At 35.0% G+C, this 21024-nt stretch overlaps 1 protein-coding gene across 2 annotated transcripts in view; it reads right to left on the bottom strand.

Moving 5' to 3' along the window:
* SNTG2 (syntrophin gamma 2) overlaps positions 1-21024 on the bottom strand; it is a 222053-nt gene that overhangs the window by 67426 nt on the left and 133603 nt on the right. For both annotated transcript variants that reach the window (XM_085574568.1, XM_021551123.3), the window contains exons 8-9: positions 19500-19591; positions 8196-8323 (exon numbers count right to left, since the gene is read on the bottom strand). In XM_085574568.1, coding sequence (XP_085430694.1) covers positions 8196-8323; positions 19500-19591 — 220 coding nt within the window. The remainder of the gene's footprint in view (positions 1-8195; positions 8324-19499; positions 19592-21024) is intronic.

Raw genomic sequence — 21024 nt, forward strand, 5'->3', positions numbered from 1 at the left:
TTGAAACATGGTGTTGGTGATAGAGTGGATTACACTCAAACTCCTGTTGTCCTTTATATTTTATAAAATATGGTGATCAACTACAGACAGTTATTAATATTCAATATTCATCTAGAGATCTAATACTTCACTAACATGATGTTTGCACAGAATCAATTAGGATGTGAGGGATCCTCCAAGTCCCCTAGTCCAGCCTCCTCACTAACTTTCTTAAAATACCAATCTTTTCCACAGGAAGACCAAAACTGGAGACTGAGGGAGCTACCTCAGGTGTGGCCTCAGGAATGTGAGTAGATGAGAATAGGTGGGAACAACCCTTGACTTGTTGACTGTGTTATTGCTAACATAGCCAAGAAGTCCCATATGGGGCTCCACCACTGAACCTGTGCTCAGCTGACTCCTGCTCAGTGGGGAGTCTGCCAAGATTCCAGGCCCTGCCTGCAGAGCTTGTTCCCTTGCTCCAGCACACTGGCACTGGGATGTGCTTTTCCCAGGGCTCAGGCTGGTTCAAGCTTCTGACGTGCCAGTGGTGGTCATGCTAGCTGGCACACAAGACTGAGACCTTTGGGGCACTGCTGTCCCTGCTGTGCTGATTTGGCAGGAAGGCGGTTTTACCAGAAAGCAGTTCAGGGTAAATGACATAGGATAAAAACAGCCAGTGCTTTTCAAGGTTTACATATTCCAGTCATGAAGTCTATGGTAGTAACACAGTGTTTTTGCCCTGAATCTTAATCAACTTTACTGTGATTATTTCTTGCTTTCAGTTACAAAGGTTTGTCTCTGAAGATCCCATAATATATTGATATTATTCCATGTACCACACTGTTCTGAAAAGCATCGTGTACAGAAGGCTACAAGTAAAAACAGGTATCCAAACTGAAAACAAAAGCTTAACAAAATAAATCCTGAGGCTTTTGTTTTAAGTGAAACAATCAAAGCAAGCACCAAGATGGCACTGGAATTCATGAGAAAATAAATCCTACAGCTTAAATGACATGCATTTCTCTGTCATTTCCTCAAAACAGAGAAAAGAAAAAAAGAGACACAACAAAGCACCTATTCCTGTTAGCTGTCAAGGAGGAGCCTTCAATTTAATGCCAAATAATAAGTTTGAAAGGTTTTAAGATGCTATAAAGTTGCTGTAGGGTTTTTATTTTCTTTGTTGGTTTGTATTATTTTTTCCCTAAGGCCCTAAGATGATTATAAAAAAGACAGAGGAAATTGCTACATCTTCTATTACTGCAATTATGCTACTGACTACTGCAACCAGAACAAGACATGAATATTCACATTTCCTAAATACTAGAAATTTTTCTTGCACTGCCCTCACATTTCTTACTTTGAGACTTGTCTCCCTATCTGTAAATTTGTTTCCTTCAGCATTTTTGCTAAGGAACATGAGGCACCATTTTCAATACTCGGTGTCTTTCTATCTCACTTTCATGGTGAAATGATGAATAGATCTGCATTCCTGGTCTCTTCTGGAGTTTGTTTATGGCATTAATTTCTTGTAGTAAAATAAACACTATCTTGTGAGCATAGCAGTCAGAATAACAGATGAGCATTGGCAGACTTTAGGTTCTCTTCTTGAAATTGACACCTTTAAACAAATACTATTAATTAATATTAGTAAGGAAATTTTTTCCATACAAGCATTTGCTGCTATAGAGGTGTTAAAGCCAAAGACTTTTCTAGGATAAAAAGTATTTTCAGTGCCAGCTGAAATGGGAAAAGCCGAATTTTTACTTCACTGGAGGCTAAGACTTCCAGCAAAGGATATTTTTGTATTTTTTAGTATCTGTGGCATGTGAAACCATTGCTCATATATGTATATAAGTATTTTATTATATAGATATTTCTACAAAAATCTAGATGTAGGTTTGACAGCATCTCTTTTATCTTTACTACCATGCTGATACAGACAGACAGATTTGATCATCTTTGCATCTTCCCAGATCCTGAATCAGTACTCCCTCCTGTTTGTATGATTTTTTGACGTTTGAGTTAGTTTTTATTGCTTTTGTCAAAACATTTTCTTGTGTCTTGTTTATAGTACTAAACAGCCCTCTTGCTACAATGTCTACTTAAACTGAAATTTTAAAGACGTTGGGTAGGTCTGAGTGGAAATTGTCCAAAAAGAAGGATTCTGAATTACTTAATCTCTTTGAAATGTCATGTTAGAAGTAATGGGATTTTGTATTGCAAATGTCACAGAACCTCATATCTTACAAAATGTTTAAATGTGCTCATATAACTGGACTATTGACAGAAATCATGTAGCTCAGAAGATATTGAAGCATTAAACATACACTTGGATTGCATTTTATGTTTGTGGCTTTTGGGGGAACATTTTGATTCCAGTATTGTAACTTTTATTTTCATTACACTTAGAGTAACCAAATAAGATAACTGAAGACAGACATTTATGCTTCTACAGATATTTTCTAACTGATGTGTCAGAAAACTGTGAGAAAGTTCATTAAGGTTTTGTAACTCAGTGAGATTGTGCTTATTTTCTGGATGTTTTTCAAAATGGTTTATTCAATTTCTTAGTTTTCAATTTATTTATTTAATTAAAGGGATTTTGTTAACTTACTGAAATGATAAATGGAAAATGCCATTCTTCAGAAAAAATCTGTTAAGAAATCAGTGAACATTAAAAAAAAAAATAAAAATACACAATATTTTGGAGTAATTGCAATGGTGAGAATACCAAGAAATAGAAAATAACACCTACATCTAATTACGTTGTTTTGTAATTGACATCACAGATACATGGGCTCATAGTTACTGGACGTGAATTACTTTCATTCCACTCACTATTTCAGTCTTCCATATTCTAAATAAGCATTTCTTCTTCAATCTCTATACTCATAATGTTCAAGATGTTATAGCTATTGTACCTTTGCTCAAAGCTTCTGTCAATACACTGTATAAAAATTATTATATATTACTACCAGTATCAGCTGTAAGGACTAAAAATAGTTATCTGGATTTCCCTAAATAAGAATTCCATAACAAAAATTAAAGACTACAGTGCATGAACCATGTTCTCCACCTTCTAAAAAACTATCTATCTTTACTTTTCTATCTTAAAAAAAACCAAACAAACACCCCAAACTATAATAGGAACTACAAATTCCTCTGGTGAGAAAAACTTATGGATATTATTTCTCTGTTAAGCTTACATCACATTTATTGACCAATTCAATCCTCAACAGTCAAAAAATTTTTCCATTGCCAACTAGAAATTAAGAATATTCACAGCAATACCATTCTCACTACATTTGTATTACCTTGCTTCTTACAGAGAAAAATTATATTGGTGGATTGGTGAGAAGTCTAGAATAATGGAAGCAGTAGTTCTATATAATAAAGGCAAATGAATAAAAAAGTTATTGAATTGCTAACTAATCAAAATGACTCATTAGCATGCTACATAAATAATTATCTTCAGACAGACTCCAATCATATCAGCAATGTAAAATACACTAATTCAAGGTTATTTCAGTAGTTAATACAATATTTAATCTTCCACTGAGAACAGGAATGACATCTACTATGTTTCTTATCTTTCCTTTAAAATATTCTAAGGAATTATTTTTGCTTTTGTTTTGTGATATTGATAAACATATTTCACATGCTCAGTGCACAGTGTTTTCAGCCATTCTTTATATGGAAGGAAAATATTTATCCCATTCTCTCTTGTTTCTGTTAATACATATGGTGTTAACAGAATTTAAAATATATGAAAAAAATATTCTTGTGTCATTAAGTCACAGTCTAAAGACTTCCTGTGAAAAATACCATGTAATATCAAGTGAAATGAAAAGCCAAAGGCAAGTTGCCTTACTCTTCACATGAACAACAAAGAATCAAACAGATAGATACATGTGATCTTGGCTGTCTTATGACACAAGAGCATGCAGAAAGTATGCCATTTTTGGGCAAAGCTACAAAGTTGGGAAAACTCAAGTGAAGTACAGAAGACTTTAAACTGCATAGTTTAACCACAGAGGAAATAATACAGACTAATATGATTAGATTAGACCAGATTTGATCTAAGGCACACTAAAAAGTATATTGCAGTCTAACAGACTATCTATGTAAGGCATTTCTAATTAAAAAATTAATTTTGAGCAAAGTGCTGGCATGTTATACTTTGTTATATTCTATATTTTTTTAAATAAAGGCAACAAAAAGAGGGCCTTTAGTAAATATCTGACTCTGCCCAACCTTATAAAAGAAGTTTTTTTTTGTTCAAACATTATATGAATGTTACACCACCAGAAAAAGAATGCTGAAAATATGAAACAATCTTGAATATCAGGGAGAAGTAAAGTGAATGAGGTCAGAGGAAATATCCTAGCAGACGGCAGTTTACCATGTCAGAACAGCATGAGTAGTTGAATTTACAGGCACTATACATAGGCTAAACAATACTATATATTTTTAAAAATCAGAGTGTTGTGAGTTTTTTGCAGGACAGTGGACATATGCAACAATGCATATGCACAATATGCACAATCCAGCATTCATAGAAACTGAGTAATGTCACAATGCCCTTGAAGGACATGAAAGAAGAACACGCTCAGCAGCAGACAGTTCAGGATGTAAAGGCAGACAAGAAAACCACAGTGAGATGCATGAAGGAAAAAAAAACTAAATTAAGCAAAAGCTTAAAATGTGTGCACAGAAGGATTTAACCAATCATGTATTAGTTTGACGCATGTGAACAACAGAACACAGTACAAATATAGCTTTATTTTTTGCAATCAATTGGCTTCACTTGATCATATTGATCATGGAGTGATGTCCCGCTTCTGATCCTCTGCATCAGAGTATACTAACAAAAGTATGTTAAATTCTGCTATAGCCAACTGCAAAAATTCGACTGGTTAAAAAGATGTTTTTATTTCAGGAAAACAAAATATTGAAGAAAGCAGAGTGTGTATTTCCTGTGAGTGGATACACAATTTTTTAATAACCTTTCAAAAGCCATAATGTTTTGCATATTTAAAAGGTTATATCAAAAGCTGATGGACTATAGGTAATTTTTGATGGAAAGAATTTTACAGACCTCTCTGAATTCAATTCAGGTAGGAAGTAGAGAAAAAGACCTTTCATACAGCCCATCTAGCTGAGGAGAAGGCACACAGCTGCATATGTGACGCTATAGATGATAGCTCCAATGCTTCAACAACACTAACTTAAAAAGTAATCTGGCTGTTCTGATGCCAGAGCACCTTTGCAAGACCAACTGAAATAACTTAGTGGATAAAAACATAATAAAGCATTGCAACAAAACACAGTTATGAGAAAGAACATTCAGGAGACACATTACAAATTATAACAGACTCATAGAGTCATGTAGTACAGGAAAAATAGGCATGCTGTTTTTTACATGCCATGTATACAAATAAATATTCAGGGTATGGTAAAATTAGGAAATTGGTCAAAATGATCCGCGATCCATTCAGGGGAATGAATCTGGGCTCACTCCAATGGCTTTAGACCAATGGCTACAATGTAAAAGGGAGCAGACATGTAGATATGGTTGAAAGCGAGATTTTTATCTAGACTGATCAGAGGTTTTAATTAATGCAAAGCGGATATTTGATTTTAGAGAGTAATTACAGAAGACAAATGTTGAACACTATACATATATGAACATGGGAAATGCAAAAAAAGGATACAAGTTGGAAAATAGTAAAAATACATACATGCATTTCACAGTAGAGCAGTTTGGTGTCCCTCAGGCAAAAAAACCCCACCTTTAGTAAGAATATGGGAAGTGCCTCATCCACAGTTAACCTCAAGGCAATATCCCTTTAATGCTCATTTAGCTGTTTTTGTTTGTTCACCAAAACAAGCAAGGAGTACTTATTTTACAAGTAAAGTATCATGAGATGGTGTTAGGCTTTACGGAATTATTTCATATTCCTTCAGAGTGTATACAACAATAATAAAAAACCCAGTAGTAATTAAAGAGTGGAAGATATATCAAATATATAAGGACTAAGATACAGCACAAGAGAATATATCTCTCCAAGACCAAAACTGAAAGCACTAAGTTCCTCAGATCTTACACAAAAAATATATCTGTGATGGGTTGATCTTGGGCTAGCAGCCAAGCATCCACACTGCCATTCACTCCCCCAGCCTTCTCCAGGGGCATAGAGGAGAGAATTCAAAGAAGAAAAATCCTCATGAACTGAAATAAAGGTAGTCTAAAAAGTAAATGTAAGAGAGAAAAAACCCAACTAACTAAATTACAACAAAACAAGGGATGCAAACACAACCACTCACTGTCTCTCACATGCAGAATGATGTACTGTCAGTCTCCCAAGAAATGGCTTGCTCTCTCCAAGTCCTCTGCTCAGTTTTTATTGCTGAGCAAAGATGTTACACAGCATGGAATATCTCTTTGGTCAGTTTGGTTCACTGGTCCTGCTTGCGCCTCCTCTCAGCTTCTTGCCTACTCTGGTCCTATTTATTGTGTAGGAGCAGACCAAGAAAAAGAGAAAACTTTGATGGTGTGCAAGCCCTGGTCAGCTATAACCACTATACTGGTATGCTATTAATATTGCTTTAGCCACAAATCAAAACACAGCACCATATGGACTACTATAAAGAAGATAAACTCCATCTCAGCCAGACCCAGTACAACATCTAAAGGCATTTTACATCAAAGAATTCTCAAAATGCACATACCACTCTTTTGGGAACTGGAATTCCTTGGGATTTCTCCATCTAGTGTGGAAAGCACAGGAATGAAAGTGCTTCAAACTATCAGAGTGGTAACTGAAGTCAGAGGTTTAAATGGTCTACCCTCTTCTATTTATCCTTTAGATGCTGGAACACTGATGATAAGTTGATGCCTAAATGTGAACACTGAGATTTGTTTACTTAATTCACTGAATGTCTAATTCACTAATGCCTTGACTGTTTTGAGGTCTGTGATGGATTGGACAAGACTGGACAACATGAACTTGAAGTTGAACTAGGGAGGAAGAAAGTGGTGATGAGGCTCTAAGTAAAAGAGAATTAAGAGTTCAAAGAAATTCTGTGGAGGAAGCTAAAACTTTTCTGGATAATTTAGTATTATTACCCTGTGATGCTTTAACAAAGTCTGGGAGAGGTGCTGCCAACTGCCTTGGAAGATGAATTGCTGTAAGTTAAAGCAGCATCTGTTCTACTAGAAAAATAATGTTTTTCAGGTCATTTTGAGGAAACAGGTAAAATATCTGGCACACATTAAGAAAGGTATTCACATGAATTTCTGGTACCTCCTCACAGTAGGTGACCTGTATATTGATTCTTCAATAGAGACTCCAATTATCTTGTTAATATATATTAAAGGCAAATATAGGGCAATCCAGAAATAAAATTCTCCCTTATGGAAAATAATGACAGTGAAGTCCTGTTCTTATACATATGGAGAACTATGGACTGCTTGGCCTACAACTACTGGTAGATTTGAGAGTGTTGTACCACAGAATGGTTTGCAGAAAAAGGTTATGTGTGCTGCAATGTGTTACTTTCTCAAGCATATTATTTATTGAAGCTTGATTAAACTTCATTTTTGCTTTCATATTTTCTGAATACCAGTAAAATAGTCTCTGACATCCTGTTCCACAGTTACTTTATGAACCATTGGTTATGTCTCTGAGATGCAAAAAAAAAATCTATCAAAAATACAATATTTTGTACCATGTACTTTGCCAAAATCTCATTAATATGAGTTTCTATACGACACTGATACAAGCATATCTATATTACATGATAGCACAGGCATGATGATTATGCACTGTTTTATCATTTATAATGAAAAAAGAGAGTTAATTGACAATATTAGAATTGGGGAATGTAGAAGTATCCTATTAGTGATGCCAAAGGAAATGTAGTAGCTTCAAAATTCATTCATGTAACAAACACCAGGATTAACCTTTGTACTAGCTGCTGATGCTAACTGAATTCCTAAGATACAACAGATTATAGAAACATATTTGTAGGAGCTTTACCTTATCTTTGGTAATCACCATGAATACCATTAATCTTAGGAGAAGATGAACTGCATAGCTTTTAATAAGAAGAATTTCATATCTCCACTCAATTCTTATAAAGCCAGCAATCCACAGCAAAACACTATGTAGAGCTAACTAACCCAGTGCCTCCCCTTTTAGATTACAAACCTTAATTTATCTGTTCCGGTTTTGTACCTCGAGATTCGAGCCATCGACAGAGGAACTGATAAGGCGTCTAGCCAGCGCTTCTCGTATTTTGGTTCATTAGCTATGGGTGAAGAAGGTGATGATGGAGCCTGTGCAGAATAAATGAGAAACAGTAGGAGAGTTTATAAGACAATATAGTGAAAAACCCATGAATATGCATCTCTGGCTCTGTTTTTCTCAGAAGTGAATAATCATCACAATAAAAGTATTCAAGAAACTCAGGATGGGGTAGAGAAATTAAAACCCATATGTTACCCATGTTGATATTTTGCTCTTGATGCAATTTCAGTATTACTTTAACATTAAACAGATCTAAATTTTTGTTAATATCAATAACTGATACTAGAAAGGAAAGAGTTTTCAGTCATAATGCAGCATAATATACATTTTTAGTTTAAATTAATTTGTTCTGTGTAAATCTTCTGCATCCTTCTATCATTAGAGAAAAGGACATAATATCCTAATTAAATACTACATTAGAACATTTATTTGTGCATTGTGCTCGTATATAATTTAAGAGTAGATTTAAAATTCTAATTCCTGTGTTATGATACTATAGATGGATGACTTTTAAAATTTTATCTTTGAAGTCTTTCTTCAAATGCCTCTACTAGAAAGGCAAGAGTTGAGCATTTCACGCTTTTATAAAAATACCAGTAAAATTTACACAAAGGTGGCTGAGAAAGATTTACAGACATACATATTTAATCAACTTTAGTCAGTTGTGCTGTTTCTGAACCAAATTTTTTAACCTGCACTGTGCAGATAACTTTCCAGTAGAAAACAGAGTTGAAAGTTAGCTATTTTTATATGTACTATAAATAAAGACTGAGTAGCATTTATAAAAGCAACAAAATGACAGAATGACCCAAATTCAGTTCTGTTCTGCCCAGGTGGTCAAAAACCATAAAACTTACACAAAATAAAAAACATTCTGGGAATTGTCTATTTCTTTTTCTTGCTCATAAGAATTTAGGATTATTTTTCCCCCCTAAAGCTCCTTCTTACAATCAACAAGGGCTGATCTATTTATTTCTTTAAATAAATCAAAATAGTGAGTTTCACACTCTAACAGGATGACTGGGATTTAATGACTGAAGTACAATTTTCTAGTAAAAGAAAAATTGGTAATGAAATTATTGGAGTGGGTTACCCTAAGGAATGTTTTAGACAGCAATCTTTTTGGGGACAGGAATTTAATTTAGAGCATTTGCTGTCCCCTAGAACCATAAAGCTCTAATTTGACTGAGATCTCCTGGTGTTTTTGCAGTATGAGTTATTCATAGTTAAGTCCTCAGACTAATTTTGTTTTATCAAATTAGACACAAAGGCTAAGGTGTCTTTAAAATCTAGAATAAATTTATTAGTATCACAATGAAGAATCTGACACATATTACAAAATTCTGCATGGACTAAAATAATTAACAGAACCCCAGTCTGAAGTTGAAAAGGATCAACATAATCTAACATTGTCTGTCTGGAAACCAAAATGTCTAGGAATAAAACAGAAGGCAGCTCATTGAAATCAAATATTAATACTTGATCATGATAACTGAATTCAATAATGAGAAAATAAAGGAACATAAAAAATTCTTGCAACATCTTCTATTGTTCCCATCCTCTAAACTCTCAAGATACAGAAAACATCAATACAATTTAAACATAAACATATTTTTCTTATAAACTATTAGTTGTACTTCTTTTATCATGTTATTGAACAACCTGGTAAATATTCTGTAATACTCTAGGTAATTTAAGAGCATTTTGCAGAAAAAAAAAAAAAAAAAAAAAAAAGAGTAGGTCACACAGGCAATTTAATATATTCATTTGAGTCCCTTATACTTCAATCAAATGCTTCAGTACAGTATCAGCATAAAGAATAAGTATCTCAATGCAAGTAAAAGTTTGAATTTTAGAAAATGTACATCACAGCTATTCATTAGGTTAATGAATTGAAGAGGAAAATTGGCCAACATCTCTTGGTCAAAAATCTATTAACCCCAAAGCTATGAAACTGCAACATAGAAATATTAAAAATATTAATGTCAAAATGCTAAACTGTTAAAACTGCTGTAAATTCCTAAAGCAAATGTGTTTTCCCCAGACAGTTTCAAAGATTTAATATTTGAAAAATACACTACAAGGAATAATTTCTTTTTTCTCACAGTTACAAACTACTTATATCTGCAGAAACCCTACTGGATGATCTGAACACTAATGGCCAAGAACAGCAAAAGGGTATGAAGGGGTCAAAGTAGTCTAAGTTTCAAATATGTTATTTCTTGTGCAGCCATATTCTACTAACAATTTTTGGTAGAGTATAATGTTGGAATTACCCCTCTTCATCTTAAAGGCAAAACAGTGAATACATATGTCTGTAAGACCATTGCATAGAAACAAAATACTATTATAGGACCAGCAGCTCATTTTGTTTTATTTAACCTATAATCTATTAACAAACTCAATCTGAGATTCTTTGATATATTCTCTTCAAAACACATGGATAAAAATAAGAAACTGAGGAGGAAGCAAGTGAAAAAAAAAAAACAAGAGAAAGGACTGAGGAAGAAGCTCATTATATTGAGTGAGAGATAAAAGAACTACTAAAATAGAAAAATGTATAGCAATGCACACGAAGAAAAAATATTAACTTTTCCCACACTGTAATGGGATAAGAACAGGTGATTACCACTCAAAATTTAGATCTTGAAATTTAGATGTTGAACAGAACTGTTTTTCAACAGTTAAATTAACAAAAATTCGTTGGTCTGGAAAAGAAACTGCCGAGGGAATTGTATGACTGAGATATGTAAAAAAATAAATAACAGAGAAAGGGGTTAAGAAACAATGGTTCATTTGGCATTTTCACATAAGAAGTAGAGGTATTGATTAGAAGTAAAAGGCATAGGATAAAAACAGAGAATGAATGTGTTAGTCTATATAACAAACTTGTTCAGGAAGCACCTATGTCAGAAGTCACTGGAGGTGCAGGAAATATTCCCAAGAAATAACTGTACCTATTTCCTCTGTTCTTGCATTCCCTGGTTCAGGAAGTACCTATGTCAGAAGTCACCAGAGGTGGAGGAAATATTCCCTAAAAATAACTGTATATTCTTGCATTCTCTTGAGGACATCTTCTGGGAATAAGCTTTTTTGGCTGGACAGTTCTTTTCTCTGACACAGTGTAGTGAGCTGGCTGACCTTCAAGGCATTTCTCCACTAAATAGCTGCTGCTGCTCATCTTGAAAACTCTTCACATCTTTCCTCCAAAGCACTAAAATATAGATCATCTCTGTAATCACAGCTTTTAAGCTCTCAATCATTTTATACCTTCAGTTTTCTGCTGAGGTCACCAACAACGTTGCCAATTAATGACAATTTGCTTGTAACACCTGCCCATTAAGAAAGGGATTGAACACAAAAATCTTGTTTTTGACAGAACAGTGAATAAGAATAAATTTTTAATGACACATAATCACTACCTACCTGGGACAGCTGTGTACTGTTGACGTGGATAAGGGTCTGACTCTGCATCCCATTAGCAATCACTGACCTATGAATGATTCTGTAGGCAAGTGCTTTAGTGCTTTCTTAAACAACTATATAATTACTTATTATGGTGCAACCAAAGTCTTCCAAGAAGCAGAAAAAGTCCAGGAACTCCACCACTAATGGGGAGATGTAATCAGACCTGTCTCCATAATTTAGTTTCCACTAAGAGCATAGGAAGGAAGGGAAAAGATCCCAGCTGGCTGTCATTTTTTTCTCTTTTTGTGACATATAATTTACAGAGTTTGGGAAACTCAGTTATTTTTTCTTTCTTTTAAACTCTCATTGATTTTAAATCTCTGCAAGAAAAATATCATGCCATCAGAAGAAAGTCTTTCTGAACCCTCTCTAGTAATTTAATTTCCAGCTGCTGCTAGGGCCCTACCTTGAAAGCAGCCCATAGTGTTATTTTAAGTTGATACAGCTTTTTGATTAAACTTGGGCTTCAGGAAGGCTGAAGCTGGGTTAATTTACCTGGAATCAGAAATACTAAGGGTCACATTACTCAGCAGAATTAAGCTTGGTTTTGAATGTATTTTTAATCTCATATTAGAGTGTCTGCTTTGCAGAAAGGCAAATGATGCCCCATCTTTGGAAGTATCGAAGGTCAGGCTGAATGGGGCTTTGACCAGCAATCATCCTGAGTGCTACCATGTGGACATGCAGGACAGCCAGCTGATCGGGTACAGCCAGCATGGGTTTAGGAAAGGCAGGTCCTGCTTTACCAGCCTGATCTTCTATTATAAGACCTAGTCTATGAGGGAAAGGCTGTGTGTACCTGGACTTCAGTAAAGCTTTTGTTACTGCCTCCTACAGGATTCTCTTGGAAAAGCTGGCAGCCCATGGCTTGGACAAGTACACCCACCACTGGGTAAAATCTGGCGGAATGGCTGGGCCCAGAGAATGCCGGTGCATGGAGTAACATCCAGCTGGGAGCTAGTCACAAGTTATGACCCCCAGAGCTCAGTATTTGGGTCAGTCCTGTTTAACATCTTTATTGGTGATCTGCAATGCTACAGGCTGGGGCTAGAGTCACTGGAAAGGTGGAAAAGGACCAGGGTGTCCTGGTTGACAGCTGAACATGAGCCCAGGTGTGCCCAGGTGACTACGAAGCCCAGCGGCTGGAGAAAAGGCAGCTTTGGGGGGTCCTTATCACTCTCCACAACTACCTGAAAGGAGGCTGTAGCCAAGCAGGTGTTGGTCTCTTCTCTCAAATAACAAGTGATAAAACAAGAGGAAATGTCCTCAGTTGCACCAGGAGAGGTTTAGGTTGGATATTAAGGAAAACTACTTCACAGAAAGTTGTCAGGCACTGGAATAGACTTTCCAGGGAAATGACTGAGTCACTGTCCTTGGAGATATTTAAAAGATATGTAAACAGGACACCAAGAGATATGGTTTGATGCTGGACTTGGCAATTCTTAGTTAAGCTTGTGATGGATTTGATGATCTTAGAGGTTTTTTCTAACCTAAACATGTCTATGATTGTACCATTTTATGAAATAAGAATCAAGTGTGATATCCATTAGGAAAAAATATAACCTTTTACTGATAATTTGGAATTTATCCATTTTCTGCTTTAGAGGATTTAATATTTCAAAGTGCATGATTAAAGCCTTGATCCTTGTTCCATAAACTTATATTTCTACAAAGCACATGTAAGCGGTATGACTAATCTTGATTAACTGTATTTGTCAACACTGGTTCAAAAAGAGATGATAATGATGATGCTGTTATTTATTTCTCAAAGCAATTTTTGCCATTTCCATTTTAATGAGCATTGCTGAAAATTTCTGAAAAAAATGTAAAATATCTCTCTGCAAAATATGTATATGAAAATGGTAGCAACATTAATATATTTGATATTTATATATAGATATATTTTCCTTGTAAAAACAACTCTGTGGCTTAAATTATAGAAACATAAAACCATAGAGTATCTCAGGTTGAGGAGGTCCATAAGGATCTCTGATTCCAAATCTCTGCTCCTCACAGGACTACCTAAGATTAAATCATATGATTAAAGTGTCTTCCAGACATGCCTTAAACTCCAAAATGCTAAAATGTCTTGGCACAGCTTTATTGCCTTAAGCTATAACTGAAAACATTGGCCATTATGTTTCAGTGGATTTCATGACAATCTCTTAAATTAGAAAATCCTAGCTTTCATGCATCTTTTTGATGCCAACTGGAATGTGTTTTGTCAAAGCTCCATTACTGAAAATGTTTCAGCATACTCAAAAACAACAAAAAAAAAACCATTCAATATAATAAGTTTTTCAAATAACCAGATCTATCTTACACTTATTCTGAAAAAAGAGAATTAGAGTTACATAATTTCTTGCAACAACACCCAGCAACAGTCAACTCAGAGTGAATTGGGTGTGCTCGCTCTACAGTTTTTAGTTCAATTGTGATTGAAATGTATGTATATACATACATATATAGGTAGGTTGATTTTCTGTATTTCAATGAACCTATCTGACTTATGTATGGCTCAGCATTTGCTAATACTTATTACAGGGACAGACAGAAAGCAGGGGCTTTATGTTTGGAGAAAAGAACATGACTGCTTCATTTAGCAGTAAGAGTCCAACATTACCTTCCTTTAATCGCTGATCAACACAAATATCAAATGTATAGCCAGGAATAGAGACAGGAGTGAAACTCTTGTGATGCCCAGACAACAAAACAAATTATGGCGATATCTACTGTAGATTGGCGTTCAACTTGTCTCAGAATTCAGAGGGATTTAATTACAATATCAAAATATCAGTGCATTCCTTTGATGCAGCATGAATTCAGAAGAGGAACTGTATTAATTTATTTATAATGGAATTCTTAGATGCAGGTGCACAATTCTGTGACAATTTTAAGAAGACAGTAATTATCTGGTAAAGTATGCATCACTGAATAATTTAATAGATAAAGGCTTCTATAGAGGAAACATGCTCTTTCAGGTGAAGTAACAATTTGGAGTTGTAATATGTCTTCAAAATTCACTGAAAGCAGCACCTTTTAATTAAACAGTTCTGTCTACAATATTTTAATTGACAGATGTTTAATTAAATAGGAGGAAGGTGAAAAAGCTTGTGAAAAACTCCTCCTTTCCTTTCAGGGAAAAGGAATACTTTTAGTTCTAATGCTGCATCAGTTACATGCTTTTGAAATATAATGATTGCTCTTTAAGACATTTAATTCTTTTTAATTAATATATGAGTTTACAGACACTGAGCACCTATATATGATGTTTACATAGATCCTTTATAGCAGTACAGGTTAGAGACTTACACTGCCTTATTCACTGGAATAGCTATGCATTTAAATCAGTTGGATTACTATTCTACCAGTGAGGAACAAATTAAAACCCTTTCAATTATATAAATTTCTCTAGAGGTGATTTACAATGGAAATATTAATGAATATTTCATTATATCTGTGCTGCTAGGTGCTAATACATATTTTTTTTAATGAACCAATGGCATAAAAGCCCTCATGAGTAAGATATTTTTAAAGAATAAGTATGGACTTCTTGTCAGAATCTTGCACCTTTTTCTTTAATTTGTTTCCCTTGAGGTAGTATGTAATTGGTTTCTGAGTAATCTCAACAACCTTGCCTGGAACACCTTTCCAGATATATTTTTCCTTTGGGGGTAGGGGACAGAGACCAGAGTAGTTTATATTAAATCTCAGCACAAAAAGTAGAAAGTAATTATGACTGCTCAAAAGCCACAATAGCAGTCAGAAATCAAAACACAATATTAAATGTATATAAGGAAAAGATACAATGTTGAGATCATTATAGTTTTACACCATAAATGCAAGTGCACCCAAACTTCAGCTGTTAGGCACAGCTTTTGGCAGCCTTTAATATCCCCAAATGGGGCACGCTGTCCTTGCTTAGAAAAACTAGCTCAGGGTTAGGGAAACTCTTTGAATTTCACACAGTCTGCACACCCCTCAGGATAAATCTGAGCCTTGACTCTTGCTTCTTTCTCTGAGATCAGCGTCAATTTGTTGCTGGAGCCTGTGGAAAGACACTGGATGCAGCTTGGTGGGAGAACTTGTTACTTCAATTTTACGATCAGTTTTCTCTATAAGCCACATACAGATATATCTGAACTGCTGGTGTTCATCTATACTAACATCAAATTTAGAAACATTTGCCTTTTTGCTGCTGATGCTGAAAACTCGAAATGAGCAAATTCAAAAGAACTGTAAAAAACAATATATTCACAAGCAAGGGCTGTGTATGGAGAAAATATATATAATTAAGAACCAGATACCTAACAAACTGGGGAATTTCTGTGCACAAGAAACTATCAACCTGATCAATCAATAGTCATGCATTCCCCTAAGGTATCCATCAGAATGGATTTTAATCTCAGAAGAAGGGTGTTTACCTCCCTGCCATGAATCCTCTTCCCTTTTTGCCATTTAGTGCTTGGGATTGAGTCGTATCATTCTCTCACTCTGGAACTAGGACTACCATAGAAATTAAAGATGTAGCATTCTACTGGTCCCATCAAGAGCTGAGAATTTGTATTTTTTTCCTTTTTTAAAAAGTTGATGAAGAAGTAGGCAATGTCTTTTTTTAAAGCAAAACTGTTTAATTTAGCAAATAAAACAAAGGCATCAAGGAAAAATATTTTAAAGCAATTTATTAAAATGTTAAGTGCCTATTTAGCTTCATCTAACCAACTGACCTTAACATACACTATCAAAATTAAAGTAAGAGTTCTCAAATTACATGAACACACAGAAAACAGCAATTAACTCTGGTCTCGCTTCACTTGTAAACCTTAACTTTTAGACTATTCCAGGAAGCTGGATTCTCAAACAAATGAAAACCTAACATATTTTGCCTTTGCATTGTAACTGTCATATTACCCCATGGTGTCTGAAATAGTAATTTGTTTTATTTATAGTATTTTTGTTTCCTTCCACTAAATTCTCCTGAGAGCTGGCCTGGATATCTAGGATATTTGGACATATGGTAGGATATCTCTACAGCAATTTCTTCATTGTTTTAGAGTTAGAATTCTCCAAGTAAACAACCTGTACTCACTAGCCTTGAAATTATCTCCTTTGTACGTTTCGTGTTCCCCTCTGAAAGTTTACATTGAGTTCAATAAACCACTTATAAGGTACAGATGAATGTCACTGTCAATCCCTGTAGCATTTGTCATGGAAGTGCCCAAGCACAAAATAATCAGGTGTGAAGAGAGAACTTCAGCTCATTTCTCTGGGTTTCAGAGAATCCTTTTTTAGTGCTGTACTGCAAACTGCTCTGATATTATAAAAGATGCATATAAATCCTGAAGATGGTATCACATCACATACAGCAGATGCTTCACAACTGAGGTGACAGACATAGGTCTAACAGAGGCAAGACAGCACCAGAACTGAAAATGGTACAATCCTATCAGGCAGAAAGAGCTTGCTGCTAAGATGGCTAAACTACTGCCTCTGTGATACAAGCTATTGTTTTCCAGAAGACATCCAAAATGACAGCTTGGTAAAACTGGAGTAACAGTAATTCCTTAGCTCTCATTCATGTACTTTCCTTTACATGGAGTGCTTTTTGGAGTAGAATTTCCACTTATAAATATAGGTGCATTGTCTATTATGGCATGGACCTGAGTGTGGTTAAGCTACATAAAACTGCAACACAAACTTACCAGATGCAGTGTTCAAGGTGAGTCAGATCTCCCTTACCAGGGAGAGGGAGATTTGACTCACTTTGTAAAAACAGGATTCAAAACACGATGTAAAAATGGGATTCAAATATCATTAGCCTTATTCGGCAATAGCACTACAGGAAATGTCAGTTCTGCTGTTACTTTTCCATAAAACTGAAAATATTTAATTGAATAAAATAGAAGTGCTCACTAGATGATATTTAAAAGACATTCATAACCACTTTTCAATATATGATCACAGCTCAGTTACACTCACAGCTTGAGAGGTTTGACCATACACTGCATCATCTCAAAATCCTGTCATTCCTGCTCAAAATAGGTAAGGCCTTGCTTTTGAGTTTCACAATAAGATTCTAGCAATTTTTTTTTTTTTCTTTTTTTTTTTTTTCTGTGAAGGGAGATCATGACTTTTATGATCTATGATGTAGATTGTCCTGTTTATTCCACTTCTAGGTCATAGTGTCTATTGTACACATAGCTCTTCACGTGAGTTTATGTCAGGCTTCAGAAAAATTAAGTGCTGTATAAAATCAGCCTAGTACCTTACTATTACACCTTTTTAATTTCTGTCTTTCTGCTTATATTTCAAGCCTATAACCAGACTTTTGTGTGCTATCTTGGCAACTATAAATTACTCTGTTACAAAACTCCAGCCATATATTTTTATAATATAAATATATTATAAAACATATAAGTTCCAAGTATGCAATTCCCACAGCAGTCATAGTGATTGTTAAAAATCATCACAACACACTCATTCCAGCATTTAGTAGGTGCTAATTTACTAAAATATGCTAACGCTGGCTCTTTTTTTATAATGTAAGCTCTTTGCAGAAAGGATTTTCTTTGCCTGAAGAGAATCTGGTAGACAGGCTTTGCAGCATGCTGGATCCCGAGGTTTGGATTCTTTAGTAAGACAACAGTACAAGGCAGTTAAAGTTAATAATCATCTGGATAACTGCAAAGAAATAAACATTAAACCTTTTGTATCTATGACCAATTTGGACACCAAACAATGAGGTACAAGTATCAGCACAGCAAATTTCTGTTTATTTATTTATTTATTGTACATAATGCCTTTATACTATCATATATGAATATATTTTTAGCATATGAAAACAAGCTTTAAGGAGTAGTATAGAGAGACAGTGCTCAAAGAAGTGCAAATCTTGAGAGAAGTACAGTAAGCATCAGACAATTATTATTTTCTTCACTGCCTGAGAAGAAAAGGGAAAACAGAGGAGAAGATTTCTGTCCATTCAGTGGGTATTCTTTCTGTATAATTTAATATCCAACTGAAAGACTAGAGCAGAGATTTGTTAGGTGTCGAAGAGGTTTTGAGCACGAAGGTCCATGTCCTTGTACAGCTAGTATTTACATCTTCAATCTTCATTACTAAAAGGACAGCACTGTTGCTTACTAAGACATCCTATGTTCCTTGCTGACTACCGCTTTTCCTGGAGAAAAGAACTTATTTTCTTTCCCCACAATGCTGCAATTAACTCAATCACAGTTATTCACTGCAGAAAAAAAAGAACTAAATATCCTCTGGGTTAAAGACAGAGACATCTTTTTTCCATTTTTATTTACTTTTCTTTTTCTCCTTATCTTTCCTATTAAAAAAAGTTTTCTTCAAGAATTCAACTTTACATTATTTTCTTAATTTCACCTGCATTTCAGCATCTCCAGCTGGATTAAATTAAACAATATGATGCTACAATTCAACAAACCATGACATAAGTTCACATAAATTCATGTCTAAATAATGACTAAATTTTACAGTGTTCACTCTTCCAAACATCTCAGCTGTCTCAGAGTAAAAACCTAGCAGTTCAGGACCATGTGTTGAGGACTTTATAAGTACAGAATTTTACATTATAAGCACATAAAAATCAATCAAAGCAAACAACAAGAACAAAACTAGGGTAGTCTTACTCTAGCATTTTTACGTTCAAAATGGGAAAATAACTTATAGAGCTCACACCCACCATGCTTTTATTATTCATCTGCATACCGTGTTAGTTGAGTTTCCATTTAAATGTAAGCCACTGTCAAAGAGAGGTGATGAAGTTCCACTGCTGTGATCACTGGATGGTCCAGGGGAACCTGGAAATCAGATCAAGAAAAATACCTGCTGATGTTAAATATACATATACATATACATATATATATACATATACATACATATATATGTGTATATATATGTGTGTATATATATATATACATATATATATATATATATAGAGAGAGAGAGAGAGAGAGAGAGAGAGAGAGAGAGAGAGATCAGAGAACATCTATTCCAGCTGTAAAACACAGGAAGAATTTTTAATACAATTTCCCAAACCAAGACAGAAATACTATTGCATTTTAGAAATACTGACAATTAAATATCCATATGCTATATTTAATGTCTAGAAATAAAAAAGGTTTCATCTGAGAGGAGCTGTGCTCATGGGATCTATTTGTATGCTTAACTCTTTGCAGGACTAAGCCTTTTTTCACTGGGAATGAGACACTCAAAATAAGCAGTCCTTGTCTCATCCTTAAGTGATACGTAATCAGTATCCACGAATAAATTAATGTCAAATTCTGGTTTTTTTTGTTGGCAATAATGAAGGAATGGCACATATAAAAAATGCTGTGAGAACTGTAGGTAGATATTTCCATATTACAGCATCTTGTGCTTTTGCCATGACATGAGATGGTGTAGGGGAGGGAGATGTATAAGAAGGAAGCAGGGGAGGCAGATGCTACTCCTGCTGATGTGCTCATGGTGATGATATGGGTTAATGGAAAGAGACAGTATGATTGCAGTTAAAGTGAGCACACCACAGCAGTAAAACTGCCAGCACAGCAGCTGGTCTGACCGAATGCTGGATGGTAGGGGAGCAAGTGCCTGAGTCTTCTGGGATGGCAGGAGTGGCCAAGATAATTCAGAATTACACATGTATGCACTTAAATCCTGCCTGCAGTGTGATTTGGGAATTTCTTTATTGCATAATGGAATTGCTGCTTAGCTTTCTAAATGTGGTATTGATGCTTCATGACTGGAATTCCCTTTTGTGCATCAACTTGTGAAAAGCTTGAAACGGGGTGGTATTCTCTGTAACTCCATTACTATTCTCTTTAACTCCAATTTATTTATTGTCTTAAATCAGCATTATTTTCTGTCGTTTTATCCACCTTATTTGCTTATTTTCTCACCAGAAAAATGAATACTTATAGCAAGACATTTACCAAAGATCACTTGATTCACAAACCTTGGTTTCAGCCCCTATTGAATGGCTACACAACACATTCTAGAGAGGTGCATGTAAGCTCTTGTGGAGGTCCAGTTTCAGTTCAGGAGAAGGGTAATTTCTTAAGTTCCTTACATGTCTGATCATACCTAGCAAGTTCTTTTTTTTGAGCATGTGGTATAAGGCTGGGGTCATCCATGGGACTCAGAAGGGTATTGTAATGCTTGCAAAAATTTCCTCATGCTCTGCATAAAGGAAACAAATCTGATATGCTGCCCAAAATAAGCAGTTTGTACACAA

The sequence above is a fragment of the Lonchura striata genome, chromosome 3 (genome assembly GCF_050655825.1).
Source record: "Lonchura striata isolate lonStrDom1 chromosome 3, ASM5065582v1, whole genome shotgun sequence".
Classification (NCBI taxonomy): Eukaryota; Metazoa; Chordata; class Aves; order Passeriformes; family Estrildidae; genus Lonchura; species Lonchura striata.